The sequence below is a fragment of the Paroedura picta genome, chromosome 2 (assembly GCF_049243985.1).
Source record: "Paroedura picta isolate Pp20150507F chromosome 2, Ppicta_v3.0, whole genome shotgun sequence".
NCBI classification, from domain to species: domain Eukaryota; kingdom Metazoa; phylum Chordata; class Lepidosauria; order Squamata; family Gekkonidae; genus Paroedura; species Paroedura picta.
In genome coordinates, this window is record NC_135370.1 from 5,714,461 (window position 1) to 5,732,302 (window position 17,842).

General features: G+C 45.2%; 1 protein-coding gene across 7 annotated transcripts in view; it reads left to right on the forward strand.

Moving 5' to 3' along the window:
- PIKFYVE (phosphoinositide kinase, FYVE-type zinc finger containing) overlaps positions 1 to 17,842 on the forward strand; it is a 241,446-nt gene that overhangs the window by 74,220 nt on the left and 149,384 nt on the right. For all 7 annotated transcript variants that reach the window (XR_013227979.1, XM_077319274.1, XM_077319275.1 and 4 more), the window contains one exon: positions 62 to 197. Coding sequence is in view for 6 of the 7 variants with exons in the window: in XM_077319274.1 (XP_077175389.1) it covers positions 62 to 197 (136 nt within the window). In the remaining variant the exon portion in view is untranslated. The remainder of the gene's footprint in view (positions 1 to 61; positions 198 to 17,842) is intronic.

Below are 17,842 nucleotides of genomic sequence, written 5' to 3' on the forward strand. Positions count from 1 at the left end.
GTAATACCTTAATGCTCTGAGCTAGCATAAGAATCTGATCTTTGTTTTGTTTGTCCCACAGGTCAGCCAGCATTACGAACCTTTCTCTGGATCGTTCAGGGCCTTCCATAGGGCCTGCTTATGAGACCTCAGTCAGTCCACAAGCCAGCCGCACGTACGCCAAGGAGACCAATGAAGATGAGCGCAAAATTCTGCTGGTACGAGCCAAGTTCATGTTTCCAAGCTGCTCCCTTTTTAGAGGAGTGGGTCCATGCCATGCACCTTTTCAGTGTCTGGAATTTTGAGCAGGGCCATCTTGTGCATAAAGACTCAAGCAGTATGCAGGATCAGACCAGTCGTCCCGCCTAGTCCAGCATCCTGTTTTGTGTGGCAGCCTGTGTATTCCTGGCTATATAAAGGCATCTTGAAGAGAAGTTTCATACAGTTGTTAGCTTTAGATATTCTGTATTCCATTAGCTTCAGTTTCAGTGTTCTTAACTTCAGTTACAGTTTCCAGTTGTAGTGCAGCAACAAGTAGCTGGTTCAGCTTGTTTCACTCATCTTTTTTCAGACAGAGATTTTTTAATATAAAGGTGCCGCCATTCATTCGATCATCCAGTATTTAAGATCTATCACCACTGACATCTAACTATGAAGATAATTTTCTGGCATGCTCCAGGTTGGAATAAAGAATATCTAAGATGACAATTTTTCTTCAAGACGCCTTTATATTATTATGATTATTATGATTATTATGATTATTTAATTTATATCCTGCCTCCCCCCCCCCCCCCGGAGGCTCGAGGCAGGTCACATAAAAACCAATCCACTAAAACAATAAAAGCACAATAAAACATAATACAATTAATAGAAAAGTTACAACAAGAATGGCAGTAAAATTCAATATAGGTAACCCAATTCCACGCCCCCTAAGAAGGGAAAGGGAGGGGGCAGATGACAGACGCAACCGTCACATTTGTGAGGGGGGCTAGATCTTCTTGCTGCCCGGCCTCAACCGAAAGCCTGGCGGAAGAACTCCGTCTTGCAGGCCCTGCGGAATGATAACAGTTCCCGCAGGGCCCGCAGCTCTTCCGGGAGCCCATTCCACCAGGTTGGGGCCAGGACCGAAAAGGCCCTGGCCCTGGCCCTGGTCGAGGCCAGGCGCGCTTCCTTGGGACCGGGAATGACCAATAGGTTAGTCCCTGCAGAGCATAACACCCTGCGGGGGGTATAGGGCGATAGGTGGTCCCTCATATACACTGGGCCCAGACCACGGATGGCCTTGCAAGTCAAAACCAAAACCTTGAACCTGATCCGGAAGATAACCAGTAGCCAATGCAGCTGTCTCAGCACTGGCTGGATACGTGCCCTCCAAGGTGTAGCTGTGAGGACCCTAGCAGCCGCATTTTGGACCAGTTGCAGTTTCCGGATCAAGCCCAAAGGCAGGCCAGTGTAGAGCAATTTACAGAAATCTAATCTGGAGGTGACTGTCGCATGGATCACTGTGGCCAAGTGTTCAGAGGACAGATAGGGCACTAGTAGCCGAGCCTGGCGGAGATGGAAAAATGCCTGGCCGGCTACCTTTTTGACCTGTGCATCGAGTGTTAGTGAGGCATCCATGGTCACCCCCAGGTTTCTGGCCTGAGACGTGATCTTAAGTTGTGTCCCGGCCAGAGAGGGCAAGCGCGCTTCCTGGTCTGCTCCCCTACGGCCCAACCACAGGACCTCCGTCTTGGGGGGGGGGGGGGTTGAGTTTCAGGTGACAAGAACCTGCAGCCACTGCTTCCAAACATCTGATGAATGGTTCCGGGGGAGAGTCCGGGTGGCCATCCTTGAGGAGAAAGAGCTGAGTGTCATCAGCATACTGATGGCAACCCAGCCCATAACTCCGCACTAGTTGAGCCAGTGGGCGCATAAAGATGTTGAGTAATGTGGGAGAGAGGACCGAGCCCTGTGGGGACCCCACAAGGGAGCTGGTAAGGGCCCGATAATTCCTCTCCCACAGCTACCCTCTGTGTCTGGTTTTGGAGGAAGGAGCAAGGCTGTACCCCTTATCCCCGTACTGGCGAGACGGCTCGCTAGCAGCTCGTGATCAACCACGTTAAACGCGGCCGACAGATCTAAAAGAACTAGCACAGCAGAGCCGCCTCGGTCAAGCTGGTGACGGAGGTCATCCAACAAGGAGACCAACACCGTCTCAACCCTGTGACCAGGACAGAAGCCAGACTGGTATGGATCGAGCGCCAAAGTATCTTCCAGGTACGCTAGGAGCTGGTCCGCCGCAGCCCTCTCCACCACCTTACCCAGGAATGCTAAGTACACTACCGGGCGGAAGCTTGCGGGGTCATGTGGGTCCAGAGATGGTTTCTTAAGGAGAGGACACACCACTGCCTTCCTCAACGCCTCAGGGAACTCCCCCGACTGGAGAGAGCAGTTGACAATGTCCCTGAGCTGATCACCTATTCGTCCATCACTCCCTTTAAGGAGCCAAGATGGACAGGGATCGAGGGGGCAAGTGGTCACCCTCATCCTCCCTAGCAACCCATCCACTAGAGAGAGACGCCTGAAGCCATATTATTATTATTATATTATATTATATTATTGCATATAGCCAGTAATACACAGATTGTGTTTTCCTATTACTTGATTCTGTTTATCCTTTTTTTGTATATTATTCTGTGGCAGCCTGGCAGTTGCTCTGGAGGATCTCAAGACGACCTGTGGAGGCCAATATTTTCACCATGTGGCCTTTAAAGCTTGTTCTTTTATGTGTGTTGCTTCTTATACGAATTGTGTTCCATCCTTCCTTTCTGGAGTTCAGGGTTATCCTAATAGCCCTGTATTATCTATCTACCTATTTATCTGCCTATTCTATCATCCAATCTAATTCAATCCTCTGAAAAAATTTTACCGCTCTCCTATATGGCTCAGGGCGGTTTACATGAAACTTTGTGGGGTGTTACATAGAACATCATAGACATATATCACTGTCCTAACATAACACATCAACAACAGTCCCAACAGTGGTTCTAAGATTAAGAGAATTACAGCAGATACAATTGACTACTACTTTAACAGGAACAACAATTTTAACAAGAACCCCTAGGGAGGTCGAATTGGTTCAGGTCATGGAGGAGGTGTCTGAAGGGGGACCAGTGGATGTTGTTGGGTCAATCAGCCTCAAGCAAATGTCTGCTGGAGAAGCTTCCTTTTGCAGGCCCTGCAGAATTGTGGAAGTTCAGCCAGGATCAAGGTCCTGATCTCTTTAGGGAGCTCGTTCCACCAGGAGGGGGCCAGGACAGAGAAGGCTTTGGACCTTGTTGAGGACCGACATGCTTCTTTGGGGCCAGGGATCACCAGCCAGTTGGCAGTGGCAGAGTGTAGGGCTTTTTGGGGGGTATAGGCAGAGGGATGGTCTCTCAGGTACACTGGGCCCAGACCATGTATGGCCTTGAAGGTAATTACCGAGACCTTAAGCCTAATCTGGAATTCAGTTGGGAACCCACTGAGTTGTTGAAGTACAGGCCGGATGTGGGATCTCTGTGGTGTATTCGGAGGATCCTCGCTGCGGCATTTTATAGTTGTAGTTTCCAGATCCAGGATAAGGGTATGCCTGCATAGAGCGAGTTTGTTGTTGTTGTTGTTAGGTGCGAAGTCGTGTCCGACCCATTGCGACCCCATGGACGATCCTCCAGGCCTTCCTGTCCTCTACCATTCCCCGGAGTCCATTTAAGTTTGCACCTACTGCTTCAGTGACACCATCCAGCCACCTCATTCTCTGTCGTCCCCTTCTTCTTTACCCCTCAGTCATAGAATCATAGAGTTGGAAGGGGCCATACAGGCCATCTAGTCCAACCCCCTGCTTAATGCAGGATTAGCCCAAAGCATCCTAAAGCATCCAAGAAAAGTTCTTTTTCTCCGGAAAGTTCTTTGAGCGCTCTTGGGTGCATTTCAAATTGCAAATGCCTCAAAACTAATATCCAATTGATTATCATTTCGGTCCTCTTCATCGAGGGCAGTGAGTGATCAGACTATCCTAAATTAGAATCATAGAATCTTAGAATAATAAAGTTGGAAGGGACCTCATGGGTCATCTATTTTATTTTATTTTATTTATTTTATTTTTTTATATTTATGTACCGCCCTCCCCGGGGGCTCAGGGCGGTTTACATAAGAACAACAACAGTACATAAAACAATCTATAAACATGTGAATAACTTTACAATAATAACCATATAATAATGTAACAGTATAAATAATATAGGCAGTACAACAATGCAACAATACAAACAGGTCCAGAGCATGTTGGTGGACTTCTGAGGGGGGGCAGGGGGGAGAGCAGTGGCCTTTCAGTCACTGTCGATTGTGTCTGGTCTCAACCAAATGCCTGGCGGAAGAGCTCCTTTTTGCAGGCCCTGCGGAAGTGTTTAAGCTCCGTCAGGGCCCTGATCTCCTCCGGGAGCTCGTTCCACCAGGTGGGGGCCACGACAGAAAATGCTCTGGCCCTGGTTGAGACCAGGCGGACTTCTTTAAGGCCAGGGATCCTTAACTGGTCCAACCCCCTGCACTATGCTGGACACTCACATCCCAATTGCTCATCTACTGTAACCTGCCACCCCTTTACCTTCACAGAATCAGCCTCTCCGTCAGATGGCTATCTAGCCTCTGTTTAAAAATGTCCAAAGATGGAGAACCTACCACCTCCCGAGGAATCTTGTTTCACTGAAAAACCGCTCTGTCAGGAACTTCTTCTGGATGTTTAGATGGAATAACTTTTGAATTAATTTCATCCCATTCGTTCTGGTCTGTCCCTCCGGGGCAAGAGAACAATTCTGCTCCATCCTCCATATGGCTCCCTTTTAAATACTTGATGGTTATCAGATCCCCTCTCAGTCGTCTCCTCTCTAGGCTAAACAGACCAAGCCCCCCCAACCTTTCTTCATATGTCTTGGTCTCCAGACCCCTCACCATCTTTGTTGCCCTCCTCTGGACACGTTCCAGTTTATTAACGTCCTTCTTCAATTGGGGTGCCCATAACTGAACACAGTACTCCATGTGAGGCCGAACCAGAGCAGAGTAAAGCGGTGCCATCATCTCCCGTAATCTGGACATGATACTCCATTTGATATAGCCCCAAATCCGATTTGCCATTTTAGCCACTGAGTCACACTGCTGACTCATGTTCAATGTATGGTCTACTAAGACTCCTAGATCCTTTTTGCACGTGCTACTGCCAAGACAAGTCTCCCCCATCTTATCTTATATTGGTATATTTGCTTTTCCCTACCTAAATGCAGATTACATTTGTCCTTATTGAACTTCATTTTATTCAGTTTAGCTCACCTCTCAAGCCTATCAAGATCATCCTGTATTCTGTTGCTGTCTTCAGTTGTGTTTGCTACCCCTCCCAGTTTAGTATCATCTGCAAATTTAATATCCCCTCTAAGAGCCAGTTTGGTGTAGTGGTTAGGAGTGCGGAGAGCCAGTTTGGTGTAGTGGTTAGGAGTGCGGACTTGTAATCTGGCATGCCAGGTTCGATTCTGCGCTCCCCCACATGCAACCAGCTGGATGACCTTGGGCTCGCCACGGCACTGATAAAACTATTCTGACCGGGCAGTGATATCAGGGCTCTCTCAGCCTCACCCACCCCACAGGGTGTCTGTTGTGGGGAGAGGAATGGGAAGGCGACTGTAAGCCGCTTTGAGCCTCCTTCGGGTAGGGAAAAGCGGCATATAAGAACCAACTCTTCTTCTTCTTCTTCTTTTAATCCCTTATCCAAATCATTTATAAATATGTTGAACAACACAGGCCCTAGGACAGATCCATTTGTCACTCTTTTCCAAGAAGATGCTGAACCATTAACAAGTACCCTTGTTTGGGTACTTGGGAACCAGTAATTGATCCACTTGACAAAAGTAGGATGCATGCCGCATTTTACCAACATGTGAACAAGAATATCTTGTGGAACCTTATCAAAAGCTTTACTGAAATCCAGATAAGCTATGTCCACGGCATTCCCCTGATTCAGCAAGATAGTCACTTTCTCGAAAAGAGATAAAGTTGGTCTGACATGACTTGTTCTTGCGAAACCTATGCTGAGTCTTAGAAATCACAGCTCTCAGTTCCAGCTGCTCAAGCACCGAGTGTTTGATTATTTGTTCCAAAATTTTGCCAGCTACAAATGTCAAGCTGACGGGTCAATAATTACCCGGATCCTCCTTTTTCCCTTTCTTGAAGATGGGGACAACATTTGCCCGCCTCCAATCATTGGGCACCTCACCTGTTCTCCAAGACGTGTCAAAAATAATGGACACAGGTTCAGAGATTACATCTGCAAGTTCTTTTAGTACCCTTGGATGCAATTCATCTGGCCCACTCTGAAACTTAAAAGTTTCATTTAAAGAAACTAGGTGTTTATAGAGTGCTCAAACAGCGATACTAGGCCACCATTCCCGTCTCCCATGTTGTGTTACGTTTTTGCCACATTGAGCACTATTTCCCTCACAAGAGAAGACTGAGGAGAAATAGGACTTGAGCAGTTCAGCCCTGTCTTCATCGTCGTCGTCATCATCATCATCATCTGTTATAATTTCACTTTCTTGTCCTACAGTGTCCCTATTCTTTTTCTTGCTTGAAATATAACTAAAGAAGCCTTTTTTTTGTTATGTTTAGCATTTCTTGCTAGCCTAAGCTCATATTGAGCATTAGCTTTTCTAACACTCCTACAATTATTGATTATTTGTTTATACTCATCCTTGGTAATAAGGCCTTCTTTCCATTTCCTAAATGACTCGTTTTTATTCCTCAAATCTTTTGACAACTGTTTATGGAGCCAACTTGGCTTCCTTAGGCTCCTTCCATCTTTTCTTCTCAAGGGAATTGTTTGTGATTGAGCCTTCAGTATTTCACTTTTAAGAAACCCCCAGCCCTCTTGGACTCCCATCTCTTTAAGTCTTTCTGACCACAGGACTCTACGCAACATACCTTTAAGTCTGTGAAAATCAGCTTTCCTGAAGTCCAGTCTATAAGTATGACTACGTAAAGGTTTTCTCTTTCCCACGATTGAAAATTCCAAAAGCACATGGTCACTGCTACCAAGTGTGCCCACTACTTCCACCTCATCTACCTGTTCTTCCCTATTGATGAGAACTGTTTCCCCCTTTTTTGAAAATTGTGTAATTTCGTCTAGCAGTATCTCATTCAAGTCCTCTGACTGGCTTGGTGGTCTATAGCAGTGGTCCAACCTGCGGGCCGCGAAGGCCATGGCGCCGGGCCGCGGCTCCCTCTCCGCGCCCCCCCCGCAGTAAAAAACTTCCCCGGCCGCAAGCTTGCGGCCAGGGAAGCTTCTTACTGCGGCAGGGCGGGGAGAGGGAATCGGGGCCGGGCCGCGCCCATGCGGGCGCGGCCCGATGTGCGGACGGGGCTCGCGGGGGGCGGCCCGATGTGCGGGCGCGGCTAGCGGGGCGCGGCCCGATTCGGGGGCGCGGCCCGCGGGCGCGGCCGATGCGGGGGCGTGGCCCGCGCCGGCCGCGGGCCGCGCCCCAATGCCCTGCCGGTCCCCAACCTCAGAAAGGTTGGGGACCACTGGTCTATAGCAGACACCCACAAGAATACCACTCCTTTTATATTTACCCAAATACACTCAATTGAACTTTCATGCTCGGGTACCTGTATTTCTTCACAAGTATAAAGATTCCTAACATATATTGCTACACCTCCGCTTTTCTTTTCTTGTCTGTCCCTTCTGAATAGATTGTATCCCTCAATTTTAGTATTCCAATTGTGAGTATTATCCCACCAAGTTTCTATGATTCCTATTAGGTAATAGACCCCTTTTTGAATAATGGGCGTACTGCTACCTCTTTGAATCCTTTGATGTTATGTCCATGTCATTACCAGTCTTGGCTGAGGTTTCCATGTGTTTAACCCCCCCTTACAGGCAGCAGTGGTGATATTACTCTCTTTCTGTACTGGAGTAACATGGGTGTTTTCAAAGCATCTATTTTGTTATGCTGTAAGGATTACGATAGCCCTGTGATGTAAATCAGTACTGTCTCAATACTGCTGTTTTTTAAGGGGGAGGTGAGCTGTAAAGGGGGTTTGTCTAAGGTTGTCAAGTGATTTCCTGGATGATTGGACATTCAATCCAAGGATGCCCAGATAAGTAGAACCATAGAGCTGGAAGGTACCTCTAGGGTCATCTAGTCCAACCCCCTGCATAATGCAGGAAATTCACAACTACCTGCCAACCCACAATGACCCCAGTTCCATGGCCAGACAACACCCACCCCCTCCCCAATCCTGAATCCCTGGCCATCCTGGCTTGGAAGAAATTAGCCCCCCAATTGCAAAATGGCCATTGGCATTTCCCTGGGCATGCAAGAAAGGGCAGCAAGTGTCAAGCTCTGATGGAATCCCTTTTGTCCACCCACTCACAACCTGCCTAAGTAGTTCATATTGCTCTTCTAAGCTTAGAGATGTATATAGCTGTGTATTGCGTTGCACTGCAAACCACTTAATTTCTACACTGCCCGGGCTGTTTTTGAATTATAGCTTCATTTTGTTTTTTAAATGTCCTTAAGCAGTTACTAATTGTAGGTGGGTCTATGGATAAAACATTAGCGATTTCCTAAATAGACAAACCCCTCTTCAAGGATCGCTGCCTTGTTGTGGCAAGGGGGCTTGCGTAGTTCAGTGAAGCTATGAGCTATACCGTGCAGGGCCACCCAAGACGGACAGGTCATAGCTGAGAGCTCTGACAAAAGGTGATCCACTGGAGAAGGAAATGGCAAACCACTCCAGTATCTTTGCCATGAAAACTCTATGGACAGTTCCAATAGGCATAACGATATGACGCCGGAAGATGAGCCCCTCAGGTCGGAAGGTGTCCAATATGCTACTGGGGATGAGCAGACGGCTAGTACGAGTAGCGCCAGAATGAATGAAGCGACTGGGCCAAAGCCGAAAGGACGCTCAGTTGTAGAAGTAACTGGTGGCGAAAAGACAGCCCGATGCTGTAAAGATTTTTATTCCCTAGGAACCTGGAACGTCAGATCCATGAATCAAGGTAAGCTGGACGTGGTCAAACAAGAAATGACAAGACTGAACATCGACATTTTAGGAATCAGTGAACTAAAATGGACAGGAATGGGTGAATTTAATTCAGATGACCATCAGGTATACTACTGTATCTCGCAGAAGAAATGGAGTAGCCTTCATAATCAATAAGAGAGTAGGAAAAGCAGTCTTGGGATACAATCCCCAAAATGACAGAATGATCTCAGTTCGAATCCAAGGCAAACCATTCAACATCACAGTGATCCAGGTCTATGCCCCAACCACTGCTGCTGAAGAGGATGAAGTTGATCAGTTCTATGAAGCCCTACAACACCTTCTAGAAGCAACGCCAAAAAATGATGTGCTTATCATCATGGGGGATTGGAATGCTAAAGTAGGAAGCCAAAAGATAACCGGGATAACAGGCAAGTTTGGCCTTGGAGTACAAAATGAAGCAGGGCACAGGCTGGTAGAATTTTGTCAAGAGAATACAATGGTCATAGCAAACACTCTTTTCCAACAACCCAAGAGATGACTCTACACATGAACATCACCATACAGTCAACACAGAAATCAGATTGAAATCAGATTTGGCTTTGCAGCCAAAGATGGAGAAGTTCTATACAGTCAGTAAAAACAAGACAAGGAGCCGATTGTGGTTCAGATCATCACCTTCTTGCTGCAAAATTTAGTCTTAAATTGAAGAAAGTAGGGAAAAGCACTAGGCCACTCAGGTATGAACTAAATTATATCGCTGACAAATATACAGTAGAGGTGACAAATATATTTAAGGAATTAGATCTGATAGAAAGTGAAGCGGAACTAAAAGAGCCTCTTGATGCGGGTGAAGGAGGAGAATGCAAAAGTTAGCTTGAAACTCAACATCAATAAAACTAAGATCATGGCATCCGGACCTCTTAATTCCTGGCAAATAGATGGGGAAGAAATGGAGGTAGTGACAGATTTTATTTTCCTGGGCTCCAAGATCACGTTTGCCCCAGGGGAGGAAAGCTATGGCAAATCTAGACAGCATCCTAAAAAGCAGAGACACCACTCTGCCAACAAAAGTGCGTCTAGTCAAGGCTATGGTCTTCCTAGTTGCAATGTATGGCTGTGAAAGTTGGACCATAAAGAAGGCCGAGCGTCAAAGAATTGAGGCTTTTGAACTCTGGTGCTGGAGAAGACTCTTGCGAGTCCCTTGGACTGCAAGGCAAACAAACCGGTCAGTCCTAGAGGAGATCAGCCCGGACTGCTCCTTAGAAGGCCAGATCCTGAAGATGAAACTGAAATACTTTGGCCACCTCATGAGAAGGAAGGACTCCCTGGAGAAGAGCGATTGAGGGCAAAAGAAGACGGGGACAACAGAGAATGAGGTGGCTGGCATCACCAGACAGTCAACACAGAAATCAGATTGACTATGTGCTCTGCAGCCAAAGATGGAAAAGTTCTATCCAGTCAATAAAAACAAGACCAGGAGCTGATTGTGGTTCAGATCATGAGCTTCTTGTTGCAAAATTTAGGCTTAAATTGAAGAAAGTAGGGAAAAGCACTAGGCCACTCAGGTATGAACTAAATCATATCCCCGACGAATACACAGTAGAGGTGACAAATAGATTTAAGGAATTAGATCTAATAGACAGAGTGCCTGAAGAATTATGGACGGAGGTTGTACAAGAGGTAGCAACTAAAACCATCCCAAAGAAAAAGAAATGCAAAATGCATCAAAATGGCTGTCTGAGGAAGCTTTACAAATAGCTAAGGAGAGAAGGGAAGTGAAAGGCAAGGGAGAAAGAGAAAGATACATCCAATTGAATGCAGAATTCCAGAGAAAAGCTAGAAGAGATAAGAATGCCTTCTTAAATGAACAGTGCAAACAAATAGAAGAAAACAATAGAATGGGGAGGACCAGAGATCTTTTCAAGAAAATTGGAGATATGAAGAGAACGTTTCATGCAAAGTTGGGTATGATAAGGGACCAAAATGGTAGGGACCTCACAGAAGCAGAAGAGATTAAACAAAGGTGGCAAAATTATACAGAACAACTATACAAGAGCGAGCTTAACATCCCTGATGACCACAGTGGGGTAGTTACTGACCTGGAGCCAGACATCCTGGAATGTGAAGTCAAATGGGCCTTAGGAAGTCTGAGCAACAATAAAGCTAGTGGTGGTGACAGCATTCCAGTTGAACTATTCAAAATCTTAAAGGACGATGCAGTAAAAGTGCTACACTCAATATGCCAGCAAATATGGAAAATTCAACAATGGCCACAGGATTGGAAAAGGTCAGTTTACATTCCAATCCCAAAGAAGGGCAATGCCAAAGAATGTTCAAACTACCGCACCATTGCACTAATTTCTCATGCAAGCAAAGTTATGCTCAAAATCCTACAAGCTAGGCTCCAGCAATATGTGGACCGAGAACTTCCAGAAGTACAGGCAGGATTTCGAAGAGGCAGAGGAACTAGAGATCAAATTGCCAACATACGCTGGATCATGGAGAAAGCTAGGGAGTACCAGAAGGATGTCTACTTTTGCTTCATTGACTATGCTAAAGCCTTTGATTGTGTGGAGCACAACAAATTGTGGCAAGTTCTTAAAGAGATGGGAATACCAGAGCATCTTATTTGTCTCTTGAGAAATTTATATGCAGGTCAAGAAGCAACAGTGAGAACTGAACATGGAATCACTGACTGGTTCTAAATTGAGAAAGGAGTTTGGCAAGGCTGTATACTGTCGCCTTGCCTATTTAACTTGTATGCAGAGCACATCATGAGAAATGCGGGATTAGAGGAGTCACAAATTGGGATCAAGATTGCAGGGAGAAATATCAACAACCTTGGATATGCTGATGATACCACTCTAATGGCAGAAAGTGAAGAGGAACTAAAGAGCCTGTTGATGCGGGTGAAGGAGGAGAGTGCAAAAGTTGGCTTGAAACTCAACATCAAGAAAACAAAGATCATGGCATCCGGCCCTCTCAATTCCTGGCAAATAGATGGGGAAGAAATGGAGATAGTGACAGATTTTATTTTCCTGGGCTCCAAGATCACTGCAGATGGGGACTGCAGCAAAGAAATTAAAAGACGCTTGCTCCTGGGGAGGAAAGCTATGGCAAATCTAGACAGCATCCTAAAAAGCAGAGACATCACCCTGCCAACAAAAGTGCGTTTAGTCAAGGCTATGGTATTCCCAGTTGCAATGTATGGCTGCGAAAGTTGGACCGTAAGGAAGGCCGAGCGTCAAAGAATTGAGGCTTTTGAACTCTGGTGCTGGAGAAGACTCTTGCGAGTCCCTTGGACTGCAAGGCGAACAAACCGGTAGTCCTAGAGGAGATCAACCCTGACTGCTCTTTAGAAGGCCACATACTGAAGATGAAACTCAAATACTTTGGCCACCTCATGAGAAGGAAGGACTCCCTGGAGAAGAGACTAATGCTGGGAGCGTTCGAGGGCAAAAGAAGAAGGGGACGACAGAGAATGAGGTGGCTGGATGGAGTCACTGAAGCAGTAGGTGCAAACTTAAATGGACTCCGGGGAATGGTATGGGACAGGAAGGCCTGGAGGATCATTGTCCATGGGGTCGCGATGGGTCGGACACAACTTCGCACATAACAACAACAAATAGACAAACAGGAGCGTGTCCAGAGGAGGGCAACAAAGATGGTGAGGGGTTTGGAGACCAAGATGCATGAGGAAAGGTGGGGGGAACTTGGTCTTTTTAGAAGAAGAAAAGTTGGTTATAGAATCATAGAATCATAGAGTTGGAAGGGGCCATACAGGCCATCTAGTCCAACCCCCTGCTCAACACAGGATTAGCCCTAAGCACCCTAAAGCATCCAAGAAAAGTGTGTATCCAACCTTTGCTTGAAGACTGCCAGTGAGGGGGAGCTCACCACCTCCTTAGGCAGCCTATTCCACTGCTGAACTACTCTGACTGTGAAAATTTTTTTCCTGATATCTAGCCTATATCGTTGTACTTGAAGTTTAAACCCATTACTGCGTGTCCTCTCCTCTGCAGCCAACAGAAACAGCATCCTGCCCTCCTCCAACTGACAACCTTTCAAATACTTAAAGAGGGCTATCATGTGCCCTCTCAACCTCCTTTTCTCCAGGCTGAACATTCCCAAGTCCCTCAACCTATCTTCATAGGGCTTGGTCCCTTGGCCCCAGATCATCCTCGTCGCTCTCCTCTGTACCCTTTCAATTTTATCTACGTCCTTCTTGAAGTGAGGCCTCCAGAACTGCACACAGTACTCCAGGTGTGGTCTGACCAGTGCCGTATACAATGGGACTATGACATCTTGTGATTTTGATGTGATGCCTCTGTTGATACAGCCCAAAATGGCATTTGCCTTTTTTACCGCTGCATCACACTGCCTGCTCATGTTTAGTTTACAATCCACAAGTACCCCAAGGTCTCGTTCACACACAGTGTTACCTAGAAGCGTATCCCCCATCCAGTAGGCATGCTTTTCATTTTTCTGAACCAGATGCAGAACGTTACACTTATCTTTATTAAATTGCATCTTGTTCTCATTTGCCCATTTTTCCATTGTGTTCAGATCTCGTTGAACTCTGTCTCTATCTTCCGGAGTATTTGCCAGTCCTCCCAATTTGGTATCATCTGCAAACTTGATGAGTAGTCCCTCCACCCCCTCATCTAGATCATTAATAAATATGTTAAAAAGTCCCGCGCCAAGCACCGAGACCTGAGGTACCCCGCAACTCACCTCTCTCCAGTCTGATGAAATACCATTGACAACAACTCTTTGAGTGCGGTTCTCTAACCAATTACCTATCCACCTGACTATCTGAAAATCCAGATTGCAGTCCTTCAATTTATCCATCAGAACATCATGGGGAACCTTGGTCGACTGAAGATGGGCTTCTGTCCAGCTCTTAAGCCATGCTGAGGGTCAGGAGCAACCGCACCTGGCTGACCTGAGCAGATACGCAAATCTGCTCGCCGGTCGCCCCAGGAACCGGGAACGGCATCCTGAGGGTCCTACAGATCCGTGGGGAGGTAGGGAGACCGAGCTCTCCGGATCAACAGCAGCATGTGCTCAAGGTCACGATGGCGCCCTTGTCGTAAATAACTCTCTAAGCCTGAAACGACCAGCTGACCCTACATCCCTCCCAGATCATCTTTTACCAGACTGACAGGAGCTGAAGTTTACAACAGTAAGGATTGAAAATTTTCTTGCTTTTCCTTTTCTTTCCCCACAAGCTTTCCCCCCCCCTCAACCAATTTACAAGTGAATTCCTTCTTTCAGTGAGTGAGAGGCTCCCAGCTAATTATACCCACTAACCAAACAAAGAGAGTGCTCAAGAGAAGAGAGACTTTAAACTTTTGTTGGAGAGAGTTCAGTGGGGGAAGCTGACTTGATATGGAGATCGACAAACTGATAATTTGGGATCGCTCGTGCTCCCGCGAGACCTCACGAGACATTCTGTTTATAGTTTGTGACTGCCTAGAACTATGGAAAAATTAACTAAGGCACAGCTTTTCCATTTGTTATGCGAAGGAAACTCAAAGATTTATGTATTGTTTTATGTATTGTTTTATGTACTGTTTTATGTATTGTTCTCTGTTATGATGTAAACCGCCCTGAGCCTCCGGGGAGGGCGGTATATAAGTATGATAAATAAATAAATAAATAAATAAATAAAGATACTGAAAGCAATCAATAAAGTGGAAAAGGAAATCCAAGGGATTAAGGGGGAGCTTTTGGACGGAGCCGACGGTCTGGAGAGAGCAGCTGACACAGCTCAGCCAATAAAACTTCAAACGAGAATTCAATGTTTGGAAGTTAATCAACAGGAGGGGGAGAGAGCTAGGGATGTAAAAATTCAAAGCACCTTGGAAGAACGTGGGAAAACAGATTTAAGGAAGGAAAGCACCGAAAACCTGGAAATCTATTCAGAGCAGGAAGTGATTTGGATCAGCAAAATAAAAAGAGTCTATTCAAAGGCGACAGCACGCAGGAAGCTTTCAGAAGATATCACTGTGCGACCAGAGGAAGAGATCAAGATTGATAAAGTATACAGAGCCTACTTAAAGGCGACTGCAAGCAAGAATCAAGTAAGAGACTTCTTTGGCCCTGACAGAAGAACAATCAGAAATACTCTACTATGGAAAAAAACACAATTTCATTTTCTGCGACCACCTGAAGGATGAGAACAGTGGAATATTCTCCTGGTTTCCTGTGGGGAAGACAGCAGCAGTAACTTTTAGGACAGGACCAATATATGATGGGAACTGACTTTATATCATCTAAGACAATAGTAGAATATATTCTTATAATAGATTATACTCTCATATGTATCAACAACTATTTTGCTAAGAAAGGTGGCAATAACTTCTAGATCAGGATCAATATGTGATGGGAACTGAATATGTATGCCAATATGTATGCTAAAAGAGGACAAACTATACTTCATATGTATTAACAAGACGGCAGCAGTAACTCTTAGGTCAGAGCCAATTTATGAAGAGGACTGACCCTATATCACTTAAGATAATAACAGAAAATATTCTTATAACAGATCATATTCTCATATGTATTAACAATCATTTTACTAAGAAAAATGGTAAAAACTTCTAGATTAGGAATAATATGTGATGGGAACTGAATATGTATGTTAAAAGAGAATGGCAAACCATATCAGCTGGTCGCTTTTTTTTTTTTTTTCTACTACTTTTCTGTAAATGCTTGATGGCAAACCATATCAGCTGGTCGCTTTTTTCTTTATTTCTCTGTAAATGCTTCATATAATAATAAATAATAAAATTATTAAAAAAAAAAAAGAACATCATGGGGAACCTTGTCAAAAGCTTTACTAAAATCCAAGTAAATGACATCAACCGAATTTCCCCGATCCAGCCAACCTGTTACTTGGTTCTTAGATGCAGCTTGGTTCTTAGATGCAGCTTTTCTCTACCTGAAGGAGTAGAGAAAGCTTTCAGCTTCCAGTTGCCTTCCCTTTCCTCTCCCTGCAACAGACACCCTGTGAGGGAGGTGAGGCTGAGAGAGCCCTGATATTACTGCTCGGTCAAAACAGCTTTATCAGTGCTGTGGCCAGCCCAAGGTCACCCAGCTGGTTGCATGTGGGGGAGCATGGAATCAAACCCGTCTTGCCAGATTAGAAGTCCGCGCTGCTAACCACTACACCAAGCTGGCTCTCTACACCAAACTGGGAGCCTGAAGAATAGGTGACTGAGAGGGGATCTGATAACCATCTTCAAATATTTAAAAGGCTGCTGTCAGAATTCTAGACTTGTAGACAAGTAGACTTTTCGGAAAGTTTCTTTATTCTCAATCAAAAACATGCAACAATCGAAATAGGCTGAACTGGAGATACACGCAGTTGATAAACATATATAAAACACAATGCAGTAGATATATATATAAAACACTTCCCACCCTCCCATGGGAAGGTGATAACTCAGGTTTCAAAAGAAGACTAGACATTCCTCTAATCAGGGTACCAGGTGCAAAAGGGCAAACTAAGTCAAAGAAAGTATAATATCTCAATACAGCTGTGTTGTGGGAAGCAGGGGCCATAAAGCACATAATAGGGAATGTGGCCTTGAGGCAAGAAGGGAACCAGAACTGGGAAACATCACAGATCAGGCTAAACATCAATCACAAGAATCAATTTAAAAACATGGCAGAATACCCAGGATTCTGACAACTGCCATATAGAGGATGGAGCAGAGTTGTTCTCTTTTGCCCCAGAGGGACAGACCAGAATCAATGGGATTAAATTAATTCAAAAGAAATTCTGTTTAAACATCCGGAAGAAGATGTGAGTGTCCTGCATAGTGCAGGAGATTGGACTAGATGACCCAGGAGATCCCTTCCAATTCTATTCGATAATTCTATGAAATATGGATGCCTTTCTTGCTTTTGAAGTTAGTATCTTATTTGTGTGGAGTGCCTTTGATGTTTTCCCGCTTCTGTTTATTTATCATCCACCTTTTCCACTGTGGCTCAAAGAGAATGACATGGCAGAAAACAGTGTGATGGAATGTATTACATACAGCAGCCTGATGCTTAGAGTACCAAATGTGTAGGTTTCCCTGCAGCCTTTCTTCCACGTGTGAGAAACGCATGTGCTTGCAAATGCAAAAATTGGGAGGAGAAATGTTTGAAATGCTTCTCTTGTGGAGTCTGAGGTGGTTTGGGGTGGCTGAGTCTCCGACCTTCTCAAGCAATGCAGGCCATCCTGGGATGTTCAGACTTGTGATACGCTAATGCAGACTTTCTCAACCAGGGGTTTGTGAAACCCTGGGGTTTCTTGACGTCCTTAGAAGGGTTTCCTGAATAGGTGGGAGTTAATTAGCTATTTATATATTTTTTAAATTTGTTAAACATTGATTGTGATATGACCATATATAGTCAAGTCGACCTGCCCCCCCTGCTCCCAAAATGGCCAGTGATAAGTCTTGAGGGGTTGGGAAGGGGAGGGGCCTCAGGCTGACATGTACACAGCTATGCTTTCCAACCATATATCCTATATGATCGTACCACTTTTGGGGTTTCTCGAAGCATGAAGAATTTTTCAGTTTCTCAATGGTAAAAAAAATTGAGAAAGGCTGCACTAATGCTAAAGAAATGTTTGCAATTCTCAAGGGTGTTTGTGGTAAAGCCTGCATTATAATCTATTTTTTCAGACTCCTGCTTTGCTGCATCAGGTTCTGTTTTCACAATGTGTTTGTGTGTGTGTGAAATTTTGAGGTGATGAGCACAGGGCTGCCACCTGTGGGGAAACTAGTGTTTCCAGATGGAACTTGGGGCAAGT